This window comes from Plectropomus leopardus, chromosome 23 (genome assembly GCF_026936395.1).
Source record: "Plectropomus leopardus strain MGB_pleo_1.0 chromosome 23, ASM2693639v1, whole genome shotgun sequence".
NCBI lineage: Eukaryota > Metazoa > Chordata > Actinopteri > Perciformes > Serranidae > Plectropomus > Plectropomus leopardus.
In genome coordinates, this window is record NC_142198.1 from 18,257,058 (window position 1) to 18,275,329 (window position 18,272).

Genomic DNA, 18,272 nt, shown 5'->3' on the forward strand with positions numbered 1-18,272 from the left:
CGCCAATCCGGCACACCCGCGCGGATATTTGAGGAGACTGACGCGGTTGCAGTGAAGGCGGGAGGATGAGAAGCAGAAGTTTTGATAGAAGTGTTGTTAGCTTTGTTTCTAGCGGGTAAACAACCACCGGAATCAGTAAACACAGTCTTAACAGCATTTTCTAAACGCGTATCAGGGTAAACTCTCAGTCTGTGTCGGTTTTGAAGTAATGTATCCAAGCTGCTAAGCTAACTTTAACGTTAACGTTTGATTCTTAACGTCAACTTGTCCACCCCGCTAGCTTAGCGTTAGCTGACTGAGCGGTATGGCTACAAGAAAACCCAACCAAAATGGTAAGTTTTAACAGCTTGGACGACGTTAAAACTCGATTTTCTCTGTTTTTGACACACACTGTGGTAGCCTAAACACACTCCACGTTCAATAAGGTATGAATTTAGGTTGTTGCAGATGAATTTCAAAGCAAGTAGCGTTTAATGTGTCATTTGGGAGACACAGCTGGGTTGATTAGTCGATTAGTTGGACAGGTGTTTAGAGACTCATTGATCAGGTTGGAGCCAGCAGTGCAACTTTAACCCTTTAAAACAAGAGCATATTGGCTATATCTGAATCACTGGAAGAGGGCAATGAGCAACGAAAGATGAAATGACCCAAAAATTCGCAAGAAATTTGTGAAAAGTACAAAAATATTACTTGAAAATTTAAAAAAAAAAAAAAAAAATAGGAGAAAATTATTAGGAAACTAGAAAAAAAAGCCCAACTGAATTTCTTGAATATACTAAAAAATGAAGACAAGTAATAAAAAAAAGAAGAAAAAGGAAATGACCCAAATAAATCGTAGCAAATACATATACGTATACGTAAATATACGTATATATTTTTTAGATTATAATAATTATACATATGGTTTTCTGGAAATGTTTTAATGTTCTTATTTTAAACTATATTTCAGGTCATTTTTTTGTCACCTTTCACTAATTTTGTTTAATTTGTGAAACATTGTATGGTTTAATATTTGCATTATAGAGCTAATTGTTTTTATTATCACTAGTTTCATATTTTTAACATACTTTGTGCTGGTACTTATTTCTACTTATATAGTTCTGGATGCTTGGTGGAAAATCCAGCATTTCAAAACAAGACATCACACATTTAAAGGACATTAAAACAAGTATCATGTAGTATCAAGTATCATAAAAATAGAAGAACTCCTATGAATGTCATCTTTAAGTGCCTTTAAATACACAAACACTCACCCATTTACTCTTTAGCTTAACCCTTTGAGACCTGGATGGACATCAGTTTTTGCCTTCAACATGTGATACACTAGCTTTTTGAGGCTTTGAAGACTGAGAAAATTGCTTTTTGTTTCTTTCAAAAGTATCAGGAAGGAAGGAAATTACCACATTGACAATACTTTAAAATACTTTTCAGCTCATTTATTTCCTTTTTTTAAAAAAAAAAACAAAAAAAACCTTCTTTTCAGATAATTATCTTTTAACTTTTTTTTTTTTTGCTGATTTTTACAAACAACAAACGCCAGTAAGTTAACTCTTTCTGCACCATGCTTTGTCTCCGGCGAAGGTGCCAGCCTTCCTTTTGCTGCACTTCAGCTCCTGGCTCCGCCTGTGCGCCTGGTATCCGCGGCTCTTTGGAAAGTGATGAAGCAGAGGGATGTGATGCAGTATGGGGTTGTGGAGGAGTTTGTGACGTCAGCCTGTGAGACCGTCCCTGGGCTGCTCACCGTGAGGCACCAGGGCAAGCTGGCGCTGGGACTGAGAGGACGGGTGAGATTTAACGATGCTCCCACAGTCATTAAATTCATGGAAAAATGATGAAATTAGAAAAAGTGGTTTCCAGACCTGAAAGGGTTTGGAATTAACAGAATATTTTGGAAAAGTTTTGAATATAAATTGTTTCGGCTATTGTTTCAGAAACATTCATAAATTACCAAAACATGTAAACATATGTAGGATACACTGGAAGACCGTTGAAACATGACTAGGATCATGTGAAACACACATGCCGCATTCATGTGATGTCGGAAATTTGGAGTTTCCGAGTTGGAAAGTCATTTTTCTGACTTTGTTTTGTTCATGTACTTTGAGGTTGTAAAGTTAGCGTGTTGAGAGCATTCAGATTGAAAGTCGGAAAAACCAACGTGGAATTATCGACTTCCGAATTGCTGTGGAATACAGCTTAAAATGTCGTTTTTCAGACATGAGCAGTTCGTGTGAATTTTCACAGTGGGAAAGTCATCATTCCGATTATTCCGACTTCACTTGAACACAGCAACAGACTAGACTTGCCATATCAAATATATTAGAAAAGTTAGCAAACTCTAGCAGTTCAAAGATTAATTTTTTTCTTCTTCAGTTAATCTTGGAGCTGTGCTGCACACAGCCCGATGAAAAGGTGATTATGCCGCACCTGGAGAGGATCCGTGCCCCTGCTGCCCTGTCCCCCTCGTCAACTGCCACAGGGGTAAATGAGATTTGATGTTCAGATTCTCACAACAAATTGCATTGCCATTTTTGTAATTGTAAACAGATTGTGGGCAAACTCTTTATGCTCTTTGTCACACTGCTTCACATTCACTGCCAGTGAAGACGGTACAAATATAAAGGACACATTTTACTTAAACCATGTTTTAAAAATCTACCTTGTGTTTGTGAGATTTTGTGTCACTTAAAGCTGTGGATAATTTCAGCAGTTGCATACCTTAATTGTGATGCAAAAGACAACTTGATGGCATAATCTTAATAAATATAATAATGTCACAAAGTTGAAGTTTTGATGATGATATATTTGATATGTTATCACTCAAAAAGTGTATTTTTGCTCTTTTGTCTCCCAGAGGAGGGATGTAAAAATCATGAGAACAGTGGAAAGTTTCCACTCATTGGTTCACACGCTGCTGAAACACCCAGCAGAGAGAGATCTCTTCTTCAAGGTGAGTCCTGTAATATATATCTGTAATCTCAGCGGCAGATTTTAACCTGTATTGTGATCATTTTTTAGTTGACGTAGGATAGAAAGTACCTATTGTTATTCTCTGTTCTGACAGGAGGAGTTTCCGGTGGATTACGGTCCAGAGTTTGACCAAGAACTGGAGAAGCTGCTGTGGGAGTTTTTGATCCGAGTGGACCAGTTGCTTCTGGTTCCCAATCTGGCTCAGGTAGGGTCTGCTTTGATAACATCTTCCCCTGTTTTGTCACACATAACACCTCGTTTATTGCTCTGATCGTTGCTGCTTTACAGAGAAAAGTTGCAACAGTGTTAAATTGTCACAGTACATGATATTGTCTCTGAAAATATCACAGTATATGGTATGACATTATTATTATTATTATTCCTTAAGGATTTAACACAAGTTTTTTCTTGGTTGAAATTTGAACATTTGTTTTCAAAATGAGAGTATGTATAAAAACATCTTCCTTTTAAAATATAAATAAAATAAAGGGCAGATTCAGCGTTGGTTTGCATCTGTACTGTATGTAGGAAAATACACCAATGACTCCCTTTTACCGAGTATAGTTTCTGTGCTTCTGTTAAAAAAATCTTCTTGGTGTTCTGTGTCTGCAGGTCCTCAGAACGTCTTAAGATGCCTTAAATTTTGTAAATATTGGGCCTTAAAGTCATTAAATAGACTTAAATTTGACTTTCTGTAGTAAAAATTGCTGCGAACAAATTATCTAAATTAATTCATCGATGTTTTAATTTCTTTTTGTTAGGATGAGTCAAGTTGTTCTGTTTCTGATGTCTCAAATCTTTTATCGTTGGTGAACCGAACGCTGTCTTTTTACATCACCTTTTAACTTTGCACTTACCTGTTGGCAAACTTCATGTATACTTCTTACTTTTCTACTCACCTGTGATGCTTAAAAAAGATGATTTGTCCAAAAAAAGTCTTAAGTTTGGTTAAATATTATCTTGAAAAGAAAAGTGTCTGAACCCGTAGACACCCTGAGTCCAGTTAAAAAGTGAAATACACATTTTTATGTTATATTTGTTAATCATTTAAAGATGCACGTTGACAAAACTTGACTCAAACCCAATGCAGTTTTCAAAGAAACTGATTTGTCTCCAGACCGTGTCGTGGCTCAGTGATGCCCCTCCTGTCCTGGAGGAGTGCGCGCGGGCAGCCACCCAACCCCAGCTCCTCAAAATGCTGCTTCAGCATCAGACCTGTCTGGGTCATCTCGAGACTGCAGGTACACACAGATCGCCTCGTAGCGAGGATGACTGAAACACTGACGCCGTTAGTGTAGATTCTTAATAATTCTCATTTCCCACCTGTTTGTTTCTTCCAGCTTCCCTCCCTCCTAACATGGGAGACTCCATCCTGTCTTCACTTTCTCTCCCGCCCTCAGGAAGAGTACCTTCAGATCAATCAACCGCGGCCAAAAGGTCTGCCGCGGCCAAAAGGTCTGCCGCGGAGCAGACGCAAGACAAAACACCATTTATTACACCTGTTATCGGACTAATATCTAATGAAGACGTGCCGGTTATGAGCAGGACACTGAGAGACGAACACTTTGGCCCAAAAGAGAAGCTGCAATTCTCTTTGGTTAAACAGAGACAAGAGCCTAAAGAGGATGGAGAACAAGTGGAGGAGAGGAGCAACGCAACAAAACGCAAGCAACCCGACCACGCAGAGAGTGACTCAGATGAGGAGGTCGAAGTGTTAGGCGTGACCACATCTGGGGGAGAGAGGATAAGTTTCAGAAACAAAGCGAGCAGAGCTGTCGAGGAGCGCGACAGAGCAGCTCTGGAAACCTGTATGTCGCAGCTGGGTGTCAAAACACTGCACCTGCCTGAAGAGCCGTCCCTCCGCTCCGTTTTCGAATCTTGTCTGAGCCGCCAACCTCGAGTTATCATCGAATCACTGACCGTGACGCCTGCTGGCGCTAACAGGTCTGACAGAGGAGGGAAATCCTTACATACGACCCGGCAGAATCAGAGCAGGAAGTCGCCAGTCAAAACTCCGACACGGAAAGGCAGCCAAGCTCGAGTGCCCGATTATCCCGGCCTGGACGATAAAGAGTAAGAGACATGGGAGCACAGCGCAAGTCAAGTTTGTATTACAGGAATTCAGCCGCTCGCTTAAAAACGAACGACTAAATTTAAGAGTTTGGGATTCCTGTTAGCTACATTTTCAGTAAAACTGTTTTTCGTGCTAAAACACACCAGTGATCCCACACAACCAGACATTTTAAGCTGATGCAGCATTTTACTGCCGCATAAAATAAATACACAAAAATTTAGATACGGGGTCGACTGATATCGGTTTTTCAGGGCCGATACCGATTATTCATACTTAATGAGACCGATAATTTATATTTTTAACTGATAAAAATGAAAATCTTTGTCACTATTTACAATTTGGAATATAATAAACTCCCACACAACACTTTGTAAAAATGCCTTTACTAAATGTTTAATTAAAACTGAAACTTTCAACATCATATACTGCAAGTTTCCTCAGAAACTATTAACTAAGAATAGCTCCTGAGATTTTAGAAAGTAAAAGTTCCTCCCAAGCGGATACTTTTTTTGCATGTATTGCAGACTGGCCTTCTCTGGTGTAGGTTGAGTGTAATATCTACACTTTTTCTTTAATTAGTTTTATCGGTCATCATTAAAATAAAACGTTGATACGGGTAATCTGCAAAAAGCTGAATATCGGCCCCGATAACCTGCCAGGCCGATAATCTGTCAACCCCTAATCTAAATGCAATTATATGTTTTTGCTCCCATTTTTTTACAGTTTAAAGTGAAAGATTGAAAACTTTTTTTGCTCTCAACAGATATATTTCTGTCAAATTATGGTCACAAATTAGTTAAATATTTTAACTTTTCCGAGATAACCCATCCACCTGACAGGTGTGGTACATCAAGACGCTTCAGCATCATTACGACTCAGGTGCGCCTGTTTTTGACGTTATGATGATGTTGGTTGGATGTACAGCCAAATTCACAGAAACAGTATCGAAGTGAAAATTCAGTTAATGGGAAATAGACCAATCAAAACAACAATAAACCCCACAAACTACAGCGATACTAAAAAGTCAGATCTTTTACTTTAGCCTGTGAAAATGAGAGCAAAAACAAAAGTGTTTGTTCAGTGTGGTTTGAATTTCTCAATGTAGGTCAGGGATACTCAACAGCTTTGCCTGAGGGCCAAATGCAAACTGACAGGAGGCCAGTAAACCAAAAATCACTAATTAATATATGAATATTTAGCCCTGCTGCCACTTTAGTTTGTATAAGTAATAAGCTCCATTTTTAAGTTTTTATGCACTCTGGCACCTTATTTACATTAAAAGTACCAACAAAAATCCAGAATAAACCAAATTTCATTGTACATTAGAAACTGGTCAGTTGGCCCATGGACTGTAATGTGAGTATCACTGATGTAGGCTGTTATTTAATCCCCACAAATACAATAAAAACCATTTAGTTCAATGTTTCCGTTTTCATTTGGTCTTTCTGTCTCTCTCTGAGATAGCGTTAGTCATTTAAACATGTATGTACGCTATATGAGTTATGATTACTTATGATTTAACTGCAGGTTGATGTTTCCTGGTTATTTTTAGACTTTAATTATAAATGCGCCTCGCAGAGCAGAGCTGTAAGCAGATTAGTTGCCATCGTTCACCATTTGCTGTGGCCCAGGAGGTGGAGCGGATCGTCCTCCTGTCCACATGCCGATGTGTCCATGAGTAAGACACTGGACCACAAATACCCAGGCCAGTGTCTTGCATGGCAGCTCTGCCGCCATCGTTGTACGAGTGAATGTGTGGATGTGTAAATGAGAGGCAAAAGCAGGTAGAAAGGCAGTCCATTTACTATTAGGAACTAAATTGACGTAATTGTTCAATTATGTGTTTTCTACTTGACAGAAATCGTCCTCTGTTTCGGGGTATAAGCCGCTCTCCCTCTCAGCAACGGAGTAACACAGGTGATTCAACAAATCGTGTAACTTGAACTTGGGAAATTAGAAAAAAAACAAGATTTAAGTTTAACTCAGTCTCCTTTTGTGTGTTTAGAGACGTCGGTTCTTCCAGGAGGCAGTGACGACTACGTCGCTGATTCTGAAGATGAGGCGACAAAGAACTTCAAAGGCAGGGTGTGTATCCTAGCAACATGAGGAAACACGGTTTTTATAGGCTGTGATTGTTCGTGAAATTGTGTTCGTTTTTAAGGGCGGCATGCCTTAAAGCAGAGATGTTCAACTTGATTTGCTTTGGGGGGCCACTTTTGCAAAAATATCAGGAGGCCAGGGGCCAGTCACAGCAGCCCCGTACATGTTTTTCACGTACAGGATTTTATGATGTTTCTAGGATTTAAGGACATTTTGGGGTATTTTAGGAAGTTCTTAGGATTTTAGGATGTTTAAGGACATTTCTAGGATTTTAAGATGTTTGTAGGATTAAGGACATCTTTAGGATTTTAGGATGTTTCTGGGATTTTAGGACATTTCTATGATATTATGAAAATTTAGGATTTCAGGGCATTCCTGGGATTTTAGGAAACTTCCATGACTTTAGGATAATTCTAGGAGTTTAGTACATTTATATGCTTTCAGGAAGGTGCGAGGATTTGAGGATTTTTCTATGATTTTAGGAAATTAGGGGCTTAGTTAGGACCTCTGTTTTGCTTCACTGGCACTTCTTTTTATAAACGAGCTTTATTTTGATGCTGTTTTATGCACTCTGACACCTTATGTATACTGAAAGTACACAAACTATTCCTGGTGTGAATCACCTTATTTTTCTTGAGAATTAGAAAATTGTTAGGGGGGGGCCACCCAGTACCCTATCAGGGGCCAATTTGGTCCACGGGCCGTGAGTTGAGTATCTCTGCCTTAAATGTTTTTTAGTCTGAACTACTTGATTTTTCTGTCTAGCATTGCCAAGTTGTAAAATCGTTGGCTGTCACAAAGACAAAAGAAATGCTTTGAAATTTCCTCAGAGCCTAAAGACTGCCTCAGTTTTGGGGTTTTAGCTACTGACGTCACGTTTAAGCCCACAACATAAGCCTTTCAAATTCATCAAGTAAACCACTGATGGTAACCGAACAGTGTTTGGACTGTGAGAGCCTCGAGAAAATACAAATAAATGTGCTGATATTTCAGTCGTTTGTTCTTTCATCAGTGATTTCTAACTGACTCTGTCTCCTTCAGCTGTTCATGAAGCGCTACTACAAGACCAAACACGGCACCTACGTCCCCACGCTGAGGGAGTACTGGAAACCCGGGACGAAGCGGCGGCACCTGATGTCCGCGGGCGCCAAACACAGATGATGACATCAAATTTCGCTGCCAGGTTTGGTGTCAAGAAACCTGAAAAATGCCAGAGGACTTTAACTATGGTTATGAATTTTTTTCTTCACCAGATGGCAGAAAAGCCAAAAATAATTAAAAATTTAGCGACCACTGTAGCTAATGTACATTTATTTTTTATAATTGTAGCTGAATCAAATTTTAGTGGTTTAACATCATGGAAAACAAACCCTGAAATGGCATCATCGTCACTTATTATGAGCACTGTCATGCAAAGCAAGCGCTAATTAAATATTTTTTTCATGTACAGTTTCCTTTTAAGACCAGATAATATCTGGATTTTCTCTGTTACAAATAAGTCACTTGTGTACATATTTTAAACCTCCATGTGTGATATTCTCACTTAATCAATAAATGAAAGTGAAGTTATGTTTTATATGAGAAAAATTTGTCCCCATTTTTTAATTTCATTTAACGTGTTGGAGTGTCAGGATCACATCGGTAACCTGTCTGTTTTTTCTTTAATTATATTCATATTTACGCACTTAAACATGCATTTGCCAGAGTGACTGAAGATCACTGAAAATCTGCACATTTATATAGAAAGTGAGAATCTCATCACATCGATCAGCGGGGTCAAAAGTTCATAGAAATGGGGGCCAGCTGCTTTTTGCATCATATGGGTTAATTATAAAAAACAAAAACACATCCACCTGCGTAGTCCGTATTTGATCTTATTTGATGTCTACAAACTATGATAGAGGAGAAAAAAATGCAAAGCGATGGTGTTCGATTAACCAATATTGTGTAAAAGTCAAGCCATTTAAAATTGGTCCATGCTGGACTTTGGACATGTCTGATACAGGCTGTGTGGATGAAATTAGTTGTCAAAAACTACGAGAGTAAACATCTTTATTCACTGAAAATCACAAACAATCACCCTGAATACTGTAAAAATCCCAAATCTTTAGTAATTTATTGCAAAACCTTAAATCCTTTGATATATTATTGTATTATAGCACTCACATGACAGGGAGAGTTCACCCTAAAATCAAAAAAACGTATTTTTTTTCTTTTCAAGACTCATTTAAACTCCATTATGTGTGGAAATAGATGTTGTTTCAAACGTAAACGTCACTGTCCGTCACGCGTCCTTTATTTTGGCATAAATACAGACAATAGATGGCAAAAGAGAGAAGAGTCAAAAGTTATTCTACTTTTTAACGAGTGTTGTAGTCAAGACCATACTAACTGGAACCGAGACTTGACCGAGACTTGATGACCAAGTCAAAATGCGTCGATTCCAAGGCGAGACTGAGACCGATCTTGAGTACTACAACACTACTTTTAACGGCGCCATCATACGCATCGTGACACGTGGACGGAGAATTATTTTCACTATGTTATTGATTCGTTCTGTTGCACCAATTTTTAAGAGGCTTCTTCGCCTCCCAGAATCGTGTCTCGCTTTTACTACGCTACGATGATCTCTGGTAGTACTACTCTGTTTCATCTGTCTCCGTAATCTTTCAGAAAAGTAAAATTCGGACAAAATGAACCCAGAGGATGGAAGGAGGGCTCCGTCCATCTCTGTATGTAACACTGAGCATAGTCGAGCTGTAGAGATATTTATCAGACTAGATCATTTTGGTGTGAGTTGCCGAGGGTTGGAGATATCGGCCGTAAAAATTCCTGTCTTCCTTGTACGCTTCCTTCTGCACAGTGATTCGGCTGGCGGGTCTAGCGCGGTAGAAAGAAAATAGTTCCTACATGAAACTGCTCATTATAAGGTCTGTGGATTATCTTGAGTAACTGGGTCATAATTTCTGGAAAAAGACATCGCTGTTGAATTTTTCAAGTGTATTTTTTAAGCACCACAAGCTGAGTGCCATTTCGTTCCATTATACCGAAGAGAAGGCAAACACCTGTACGGATGTTTTCCTCTTATCTCTACTGTTTTTATCAAAATAGATAGTTTTGGTGTGAGTTGCAGAGTGTTGGAGATATTTCTGATTTTGGGGTGAACTGTCCCTTTAATATAGCTTTGTTATACTGGAGTAGTGGGGTTCTTTGTTGCCACTGGAGCTTCAGAGTCGACAGCCCCATCCTCCCGTCACCGCGATGGTCTCTCCAGTGATGTAGGAAGCCTCATCGGAGCACAAGAAGGCGACCACTCCAGAGATGTCCTCCGGCTGTCCGATTCTGAAGGGATGAAATTCAAGGAAAGTATAAAATATAGTATTTGTGTGTAATTTGTGCAGCATGTTAGTGACAAACATCCAGCGCGAGCTTTACCTTTTAATGCTGATCTGCTTCATGAGCTCCTCCAGCATGTCTTTATTTTGCCATAACTGGAACAGAACAGTGAATAAACACTCAGGGACTGTTTGGCACATTTTACACGCTTTTCATTCTTTTTTTATTTTTATTTTTTTACGTAATTTTGGCTGTGCTCATGCATATGGAAACAATTTTGGCAAGATTGTGTATTTTTGTTTATTCTCAGAATTTCCATCTCAACTCCCACAATAAGTCTAAAATACACCGCGTAAACAAAATAGTGATATTCATACTGTTAAGTGCAAAAAATGCACAATTTAAACCCATTCAAATTGCAATTTTTGATCCCATAGCCATCAAAGTCATTTGTAATTTTTACCATTTTCTACCAGATTTATTTGGCATATGGAGAAAATACATGCTATATCCTCTCGGTGCACGGTCACAATGTTGCTCCAAATAACTGATCTATTCCAGGCTGCAATAATAAAAAGAAAACTTAGCATTTAGTATTCTAAAAAAAAAAAAAAAATTTTGTGGGGTTTTTTCCATTTGAAAAAATGGTGGCATTTTGACAAAAACCTGACATTTTAAGGGGTGAAATTCTGAAAATGAATGAATATTTGATATTTGTGATTAGGACTGATGTTGGTTAAAAAACTTAATGAAAGTAGAAAATAATATTAACGTATAATATTTTTTCAAGCTTGATTTTGCTTGATTTTGTGTAATATTAAAGCGGTCCCTCAAGGTTAAGAAAACATGACTCGAGGATTTGAGTTTGTGTTTTTTCTCCTCACCCCAGCGCTGAAGTGGGTCTTGATGATTCCAGGGGCCACGCAGTTGACTCTAATGTTACTGGGAGCCAGCTCAGGGGCCAGGACCCGGGTCAGACCCAGCAGCGCCGTCTTACTCACACTGTACGCACCGATGACCTGCAGGGACAGAGACAAGGTGTCCTCAACATACACACACACAACCAGTAGTTTACAAAATGACAACACAACAGGAATGTCTTTTGTTTTTGCATTCTTCTTTCGCCACGGGCGAAAACAATGATAATAATAATAACAATAAAAATTTTATTTATATAGCACCTTTAAAAACAGTTGTTTGCAAAGTGCTTTGACGGACAAAGCAAAGGCAGGAAATCGGGGAATAATAAAAATAAACATCAACAAATATGCCAGACAGAGAAAGGTCTAGAGCAGTCATGCAAAATGGCCAAGGGTCAACATGAATAATGCAAATAAAATATATAGAATATAAAATAAATAAAATAGGCAAATCATGAAAAAGGCAGGTAAAGTACTGAAACAAAAAAAATTAAAAAAGGTTTTAGAAAATACAAAAATAAATGCAATCAAAGAGGATAAAAATAATAAGAGTTAATATAGGAAGACAATAACACATCAGTGGGGATAAAACAAATAAGATACAGATGTACAAGTGGATAGATTAAAACGTGAAAAGATGGTAAGAACAGGCCATAGGAAGGATGGGGTACAGATAAATAGAGCAGCTAAATGAATAGAGAAATAAAAAATGAAAAAATTAAATAAATAACCTTTTCTTCACAAATTCATAGTAACACGGTGAGTAACTGATACACAAATGATCTTTTGTGGTATGTCTTTAATATGAATGTGATACGTGTTCTGACCTGCATTGGTTGGTACGCAGCCACAGAAGACACAAATACGACACTCCCACCTCTAAAAGGAAAAATACAGAGCATTAATTAGATATACAGACCGTTTTAAAGTCTCTGTTGTTGTTTGGATCAGTTTGACTCACCCTCTCTTCACCATATGAGGCACCACCAGCTTAGTCATGAGGAAGGCTGATGTCACGTTAATGGACATGATCTAGAAAGAAATGAGCTCATAAATGATCCTGAATTACAATAAATAAAAAGGAGGGAGGTTAATTGTTTCTCAGAAACAGGAGCCAAAACAAGTATTTCTACCTTATAACCATGAGAAAACTGATGCATATTCTTTCTGGAACATTGAGCAACTTGGGGGAAAAAAATGTTCAAAAAATTGACATATTTAAAATCCTATCACAAAATTAGATTTGAGCTTTTTTCCAGGTCATGTCTTTTTTTTTGTTTTGTGTGTGTGTGTGTGTGTTTTTTTTTAACAAATTTTCAGGCAATTTTCCTGGAATTTTTACTTTTTTTTTTTTTATTTCTTGCTATTTTTTGGGTCATTTCTTTTTTCATTCTTGTAGTAGAACATTCTCGTTTCTTCTTGATTTATTATATGATATTATATTATATTATATTATATTATATATTTATTTATAGAATCATAGCACCCGCTGCCTCTCTTGCTGTGGTAAAAAAAAAAAAAAAACATTTTGCTCACTAAGGTGCATGCTGGTCCTACCTGCCTACCTATCTTTATATCCACGGGTGCCCCAGATTTTCCAATTCACAAAAAAAAATATATATATATATATATGCAAATTACGCAAAAAATCATGCTAAACAAAAAATAAATAAATAAATAATAATTAAATTAAACAAATAACTAGCGAAATAAAACACCATCAAAAACAAATCTAAATAATGTAAACATCTAGAATAATCATGTATGTTTAGAAAACAACTAAACTACTAACAAATAGCTCTCGCAGTTATTTGTTGCCTTTTTCCAATGTTTTGAACTAAATCAGTTTGCTCAGCTTTCAAAGTCAAAACGATTCATGAGTGAGGACTGCGGCTTCAGTTGTTGTTGTTTACCTTGTCCCAGATGTCCTCTGTGGAGTCCATGATGTTTCCAATGAAAGGGTTAACCGCTGCATTGGACACCAGGATATCGATGCCCCCAAACTGATCCAGAGTCTGTCCCAAAGACAAGATGAGACTATTAACGAGGTTATCAGTCAGATAAATCACTGATGATCTCATAATTATAGATACGCAGCCAGTCATTCTGTTTTATTTATTCTTTGATTTTATTTTATTTATTCTCTGTCTTCGAATACTGTGAAAAACGCTCTAAAAATTAAATGTATTATTATTATTTTTATGTTTATTATGTGGCTTAACTCTTTGAAACCTGGATCCTCGTCCTTTCACAAGAGTTTAAACCTGTGAAACCTGAACAAATCAGTCTGAAACATGGCTAAAAAAATAGTGAGTAATTTGGCAAAAGATGTCCCAAGAAAATTGCAAGAAAAGCTGACAAGAAAATGAACTGAAAATTAGTATTAAAAAAAAGAAAAAAAGAAAAATTATTTTAAATTTACATTATTAAATTTTAAATAAATTATTTAAAAATAATTATTATAATATATATACAGTTAGTTACATTTACATGTTTAGCAAGCTATTTTCTTTCATTTTTTTTTTTAATTTTATTTTATTTTTTCCTTTTTGAGCTTTTTTTTTAAAGATAATTTTTTACTAATTTCTTGTAATGTTGAAAAGATTGAGTTTTTAGAATTTTAGGATGTTTCCAGAATTAGGTTAGGTTTAGGTTTTTCTGAAAACTATTATTTTAGCATGTTTTTAGGATTGTAGGAAATGTTCTAAACTTCACGACGTTTCTAGGATTTTAGGACAATTGGTATTCTTATATATTTTCTCTTTCTCTCTAGGATTTTTGGACATTTCTAGGAATTTAGGACATTTATAGGATTTTAAGACATTTCTAAGATTTGGGACTATTCTGGGATTTTAAGGTCATTTCTTGTATTTTAGGATGTATCTTGACTTTAAGGATATTTTTTAGTTTTTTGATGTTTCTAGGATTTTAGGACATTGCTAGGATTTTGGGATAATTTTAGGTTTTAGGACATTTCTTTCATTTATTTTATTTTTTCCTATTTGGCCTTTTTTGGATAACTTTTTACAAATTTCTTGCAATATTGAAGAGATTGAGACACTTTTCTCAGGTTTTCAATGGGTTAAACTTGTTGATGCAGTTGTCTGTGGTTCATATTAGTGTTTCTGATAGAATTTAATAAAAAAAAACAACTAAAAACTCACCGTTTGAACCAGTTTCTCTCTGTCTTCCCTGTTGCCAACATGACAGGTGGTCCCGGTCACCTGGATGCTCTGGCTCTGCAGCAGCTTCACAGCTTTGTCCACGTTGGCCTGCCGCCGGCTGCTCACCACCACATGAGCGCCTCTCTTTCCCAGCCCCTGAGCTACGGCCAGACCAATTCTGACAGGAAACAAGGAGCAAAACATCTCAGCAAGAGATCAGGTCTGTAAAAACGTCTATTATCATCACAATCGTGAGGTTTTTTATGTTAACGAACCTTTCAGATGCCATCCCGTTTTAAGAATTCACATATTTAAGATTTAATGCTTGACGGTCATTTCTGTGTACGAATTTGTTTTGTTCTGGTAAAAAACGCGAGCAGCTTCTGGATAAAGTGGAAACAGAATTAACAAGTTTTCTATTAAATATATAATATTTTGAAAAAAAAAAACAATTACAAATTATGATATTTTTTTTTACAGATTATTAGTAGTTAAGGAGACCTATAACCGATATTTGGAACCAGTACACATTTACAATAAAAATGAAAATATTTCTGTCAATATTTAGAATTTGGAATATCACAAACTTCAATGCGAAACTTTGTGGAAATGCTTTTAGCAAATGTTAAACAAAACTAAAACTTTCGACATCACATACAGCAAGTTTTTTTGTCTTAAAATTTAAAAGAAAAAATATAAAATTCCTCCCATGCTGAAACTTTCTTTGCACTTTTTAATTAATCACTTTTATCAGCGATAATTAAAATAAAATGCTGATACAGATAATCTGCAAAATGCCAAATATCGGCTCCAACAATCAGCCATGCTGATAATCTTTCGACTTTTTAAAATTTTTTTGACTTTGCAAAACCTCAGGTAGCAATTTTTAATTAAAATCTAACTTTTTTTTTTTTTTTAAAAAGTTGCTGGGAACTTTCCATATATGATGCTGAATATTTCAGTTTTTATTAAACATTTGTAAAAAAGCATTTAAACAAAGTTTTGTATTGGGCTTTATTATATATTATATATAAATATTGACAGAAAGATTTTTATTTTCATTGTAAATGCACATCAGTTCCAAATAATAATTATCAGTCTCATTAACTACTAATAATTGCTATAAATAACAGTCCCTACTATCTATCTATGTCTTTTCAGGGCAGTGTAAACAAACCTGGAGTTCATCATGTGCATCTTACCCATCTGTGGAGGCAGTGACGATGGCCACCTTTCCAGCAAGGCTGCTTTGAGACATGCTCCTGAGGCCTGCAACAGGGTTGGTCCTAAGGCACCTGAATACACTCATCAACATCACCTGTAAATACAGAAAAGGTGTTTTTTTTAAGGTAACCCTGGGAAACTGGGGCAGGGCTCACCATGGCTCAGCTGCGGTGCACAAACCGAATACTGGGAGATTTAAGTAAAGAGTGGATGAAGCTGGGAACCGCTTTTTCATTAGAAAACAACAACAAAAACAAAATACTTGATCGGTGCTGACGAAGCTCTAATTAATACAGTTCATGATTATACTTTAACTCATTAAGCTACATTTTATCAGCAACTCGTGTAAACATGCAAATATGATCAGAAGCATTACCTCAACCTGCAGTTCGTGCAATATAAAAGGCTAATTTGTTTAAAAAAATAAAATAAAACTCCCACAGTCTACAGCCTGGACTTTTGATCACCGTCGGTTAATGTGTCTCAACGGTTGCAACTGTATTTTCCGGGTGAAAATCGCGCTGTCAAAATAAAAGCCGCCAGCTGAGCCCAGCGCGGTTGTCTGCTGTTTAATTCAACTGTGCGGCGAAGCCCTTTAAAATGATGCTATTTTTAGGGGAGTTATTTTTTATTTTAAGTGATGGTAGTAGCCTTGGGGACATATTTTTGTTTTTCCTCAGTTTACAGTCTCTGATTGTATAAAATCCGGACGTCCATGAACGCAACTCACGAACACCAATCACAGTGGTGGTGCGTTCAAGGCTCCAAATACCTGCACGACTTCACAGATGTTGACTAGGTTTAATTCAGCGATAGTCATCTTGTTCTGCTTGGGGGCCACGTTTGAAAATAGACAGGAGGCCAGGGGCCCGTCACAGCAGCCCCATACATGTTTCTAGGATTTTAGGACATTTCTATGATTTTAGGATGTTTCAAGAAGTTGAGAACATATTTAGGACGTTTCTTGGATTTTAGTACGTTTCTAGAATTTCAGTACATTTCGAGGATTTTTAGACATTTCTAGGATTTTAGAATGTTTTTAGAATTTTAGGACATTTTCAGGACGTTTTTAGAATTTTAGGATGTTTCTAGAATTTCTGTACGTTTCTAGGTTTTTAGGAAAACTATTATTTTAGCATGTTTTTACGATTGTAGGAAATGTCCTAAAGTTTAGGACCTAAACTTTACAACGTTTCTAGGATTTTGGGGCAATTGGTGTTCTTATATATTTTCTCTTTTTCTCTAGGACATTTCTAGGAATTTAGGACATTTATTGGATTTTAAGAATTTTCTAGGATTTGGGACTATTCTGGGATTTTAAGGTCATTTCTTGTATTTTAGGATGTTTCTTGACTTTAAGGATATTTTTTAGTTTTTTGATGTTTCTAGGATTTTAGGACATTGCTAGGATTTTGGGATACCTTTAGGTTTTAGGACATTTCTTGCATTTTAGGATATAGGAGTTTTGTACATTTCAAGGATTTTACGGTGTTCTTAGAATTTTAGTACATTTCTAGGACTTTAAGATGTTCTGAGAAATTTAGGACATTTTCAGGATGTTTTTGATTTTTTTGTTTCTAGAATTTCTGTACATTTTTAGGTTTTTAAGAAAATTCTAGGATTTAAGCATGTTTTTAGGGTTGTAGGAAATTTCCATAACTTTAGGACATTTCTAGGAATTTAGGACGTTTCTTGGATTTTAGGACATTTCTAAGATTTGGGGCTATTCTGGGATTTTAGAGTTGTTTCTTGTATTTTACGATTTTTAGCAAATTTTTCATTTTTTGATTGGATTTTGATGGATTTTAGGACATTTCTAGGATTTGGGACTATTCTGGGATTTTAGAGTTGTTTCTTGTATTTTAGGATTTTTAGCAAATTTTTCATTTTTTGATTGGATTTTGATGGATTTTAGGACATTTCTATGATTTGGGGCTATTCTGGGATTTTAGAGTTGTTTCTTGTATTTTACGATTTTTAGCAAATTTTTCATTTTTTGATTGGATTTTGATGGATTTTAGGACATTTCTATGATTTGGGGCCATTCTGGGATTTTAGAGTTGTTTCTTGTATTTTACGATTTTTAGCAAATTTTCCATTTTTTGATTGGATTTTGATGGATTTTAGGACATTTCTAGGATTTGGGACTATTCTGGGATTTTAGAGTTGTTTCTTGTATTTTAGGATTTTTAGCAAATTTTTCATTTTTTGATTGGATTTTGATGGATTTTAGGACATTTCTAGGATTTTACGAAACTAGTGGCTTATGTCCGACCTATATCAGAGGCTATGGGGAAACCTCCACAGGCACTTTTTAAATTCATTTTTAGTTTGTTGATGCTGTGTTTCGCACTCTGGCACATTATGTATATAATCAAAGTATAAAAACTATCCCCAGTGTTTTTACTGCGATCGTCGTGGGGCAGATCTGGGTCAGGACCCAGGGTCAGGACCCAGATCTGGCCCGCGGGCCGTGGGTTGAGC

The 18,272-nt window shown here is 36.6% G+C and overlaps 2 protein-coding genes across 2 annotated transcripts; one reads left to right on the forward strand and one right to left on the reverse strand.

Annotated features, from left to right (window-relative positions):
• Window positions 1-8,713, forward strand: tinf2 (TERF1 (TRF1)-interacting nuclear factor 2). Its single transcript, XM_042512164.2, has 10 exons — window positions 1-332; window positions 1,582-1,784; window positions 2,374-2,481; window positions 2,855-2,950; window positions 3,065-3,175; window positions 4,088-4,211; window positions 4,311-5,043; window positions 6,903-6,961; window positions 7,050-7,129; window positions 8,186-8,713. Exons 1-10 carry the CDS (start codon window positions 305-307, stop codon window positions 8,303-8,305), a joined length of 1,662 nt encoding a protein of 553 aa, XP_042368098.2. The 5' UTR covers window positions 1-304; the 3' UTR covers window positions 8,306-8,713.
• Window positions 8,714-9,179: 466 nt separating this feature from the next.
• On the reverse strand, window positions 9,180-16,314 carry dhrs4 (dehydrogenase/reductase (SDR family) member 4). Its single transcript, XM_042512165.2, has 9 exons — window positions 16,165-16,314; window positions 15,767-15,882; window positions 14,565-14,742; window positions 13,314-13,415; window positions 12,362-12,432; window positions 12,228-12,279; window positions 11,365-11,499; window positions 10,580-10,635; window positions 9,180-10,486 (listed from the first exon to the last, which is right to left on the reverse strand). The coding sequence occupies exons 2-9, from the start codon at window positions 15,877-15,879 to the stop codon at window positions 10,372-10,374; spliced, it is 822 nt and encodes a 273-aa protein (XP_042368099.2). The 5' UTR covers window positions 15,880-15,882; window positions 16,165-16,314; the 3' UTR covers window positions 9,180-10,371.
• Between the last annotated feature and the right edge of the window lie 1,958 nt (window positions 16,315-18,272).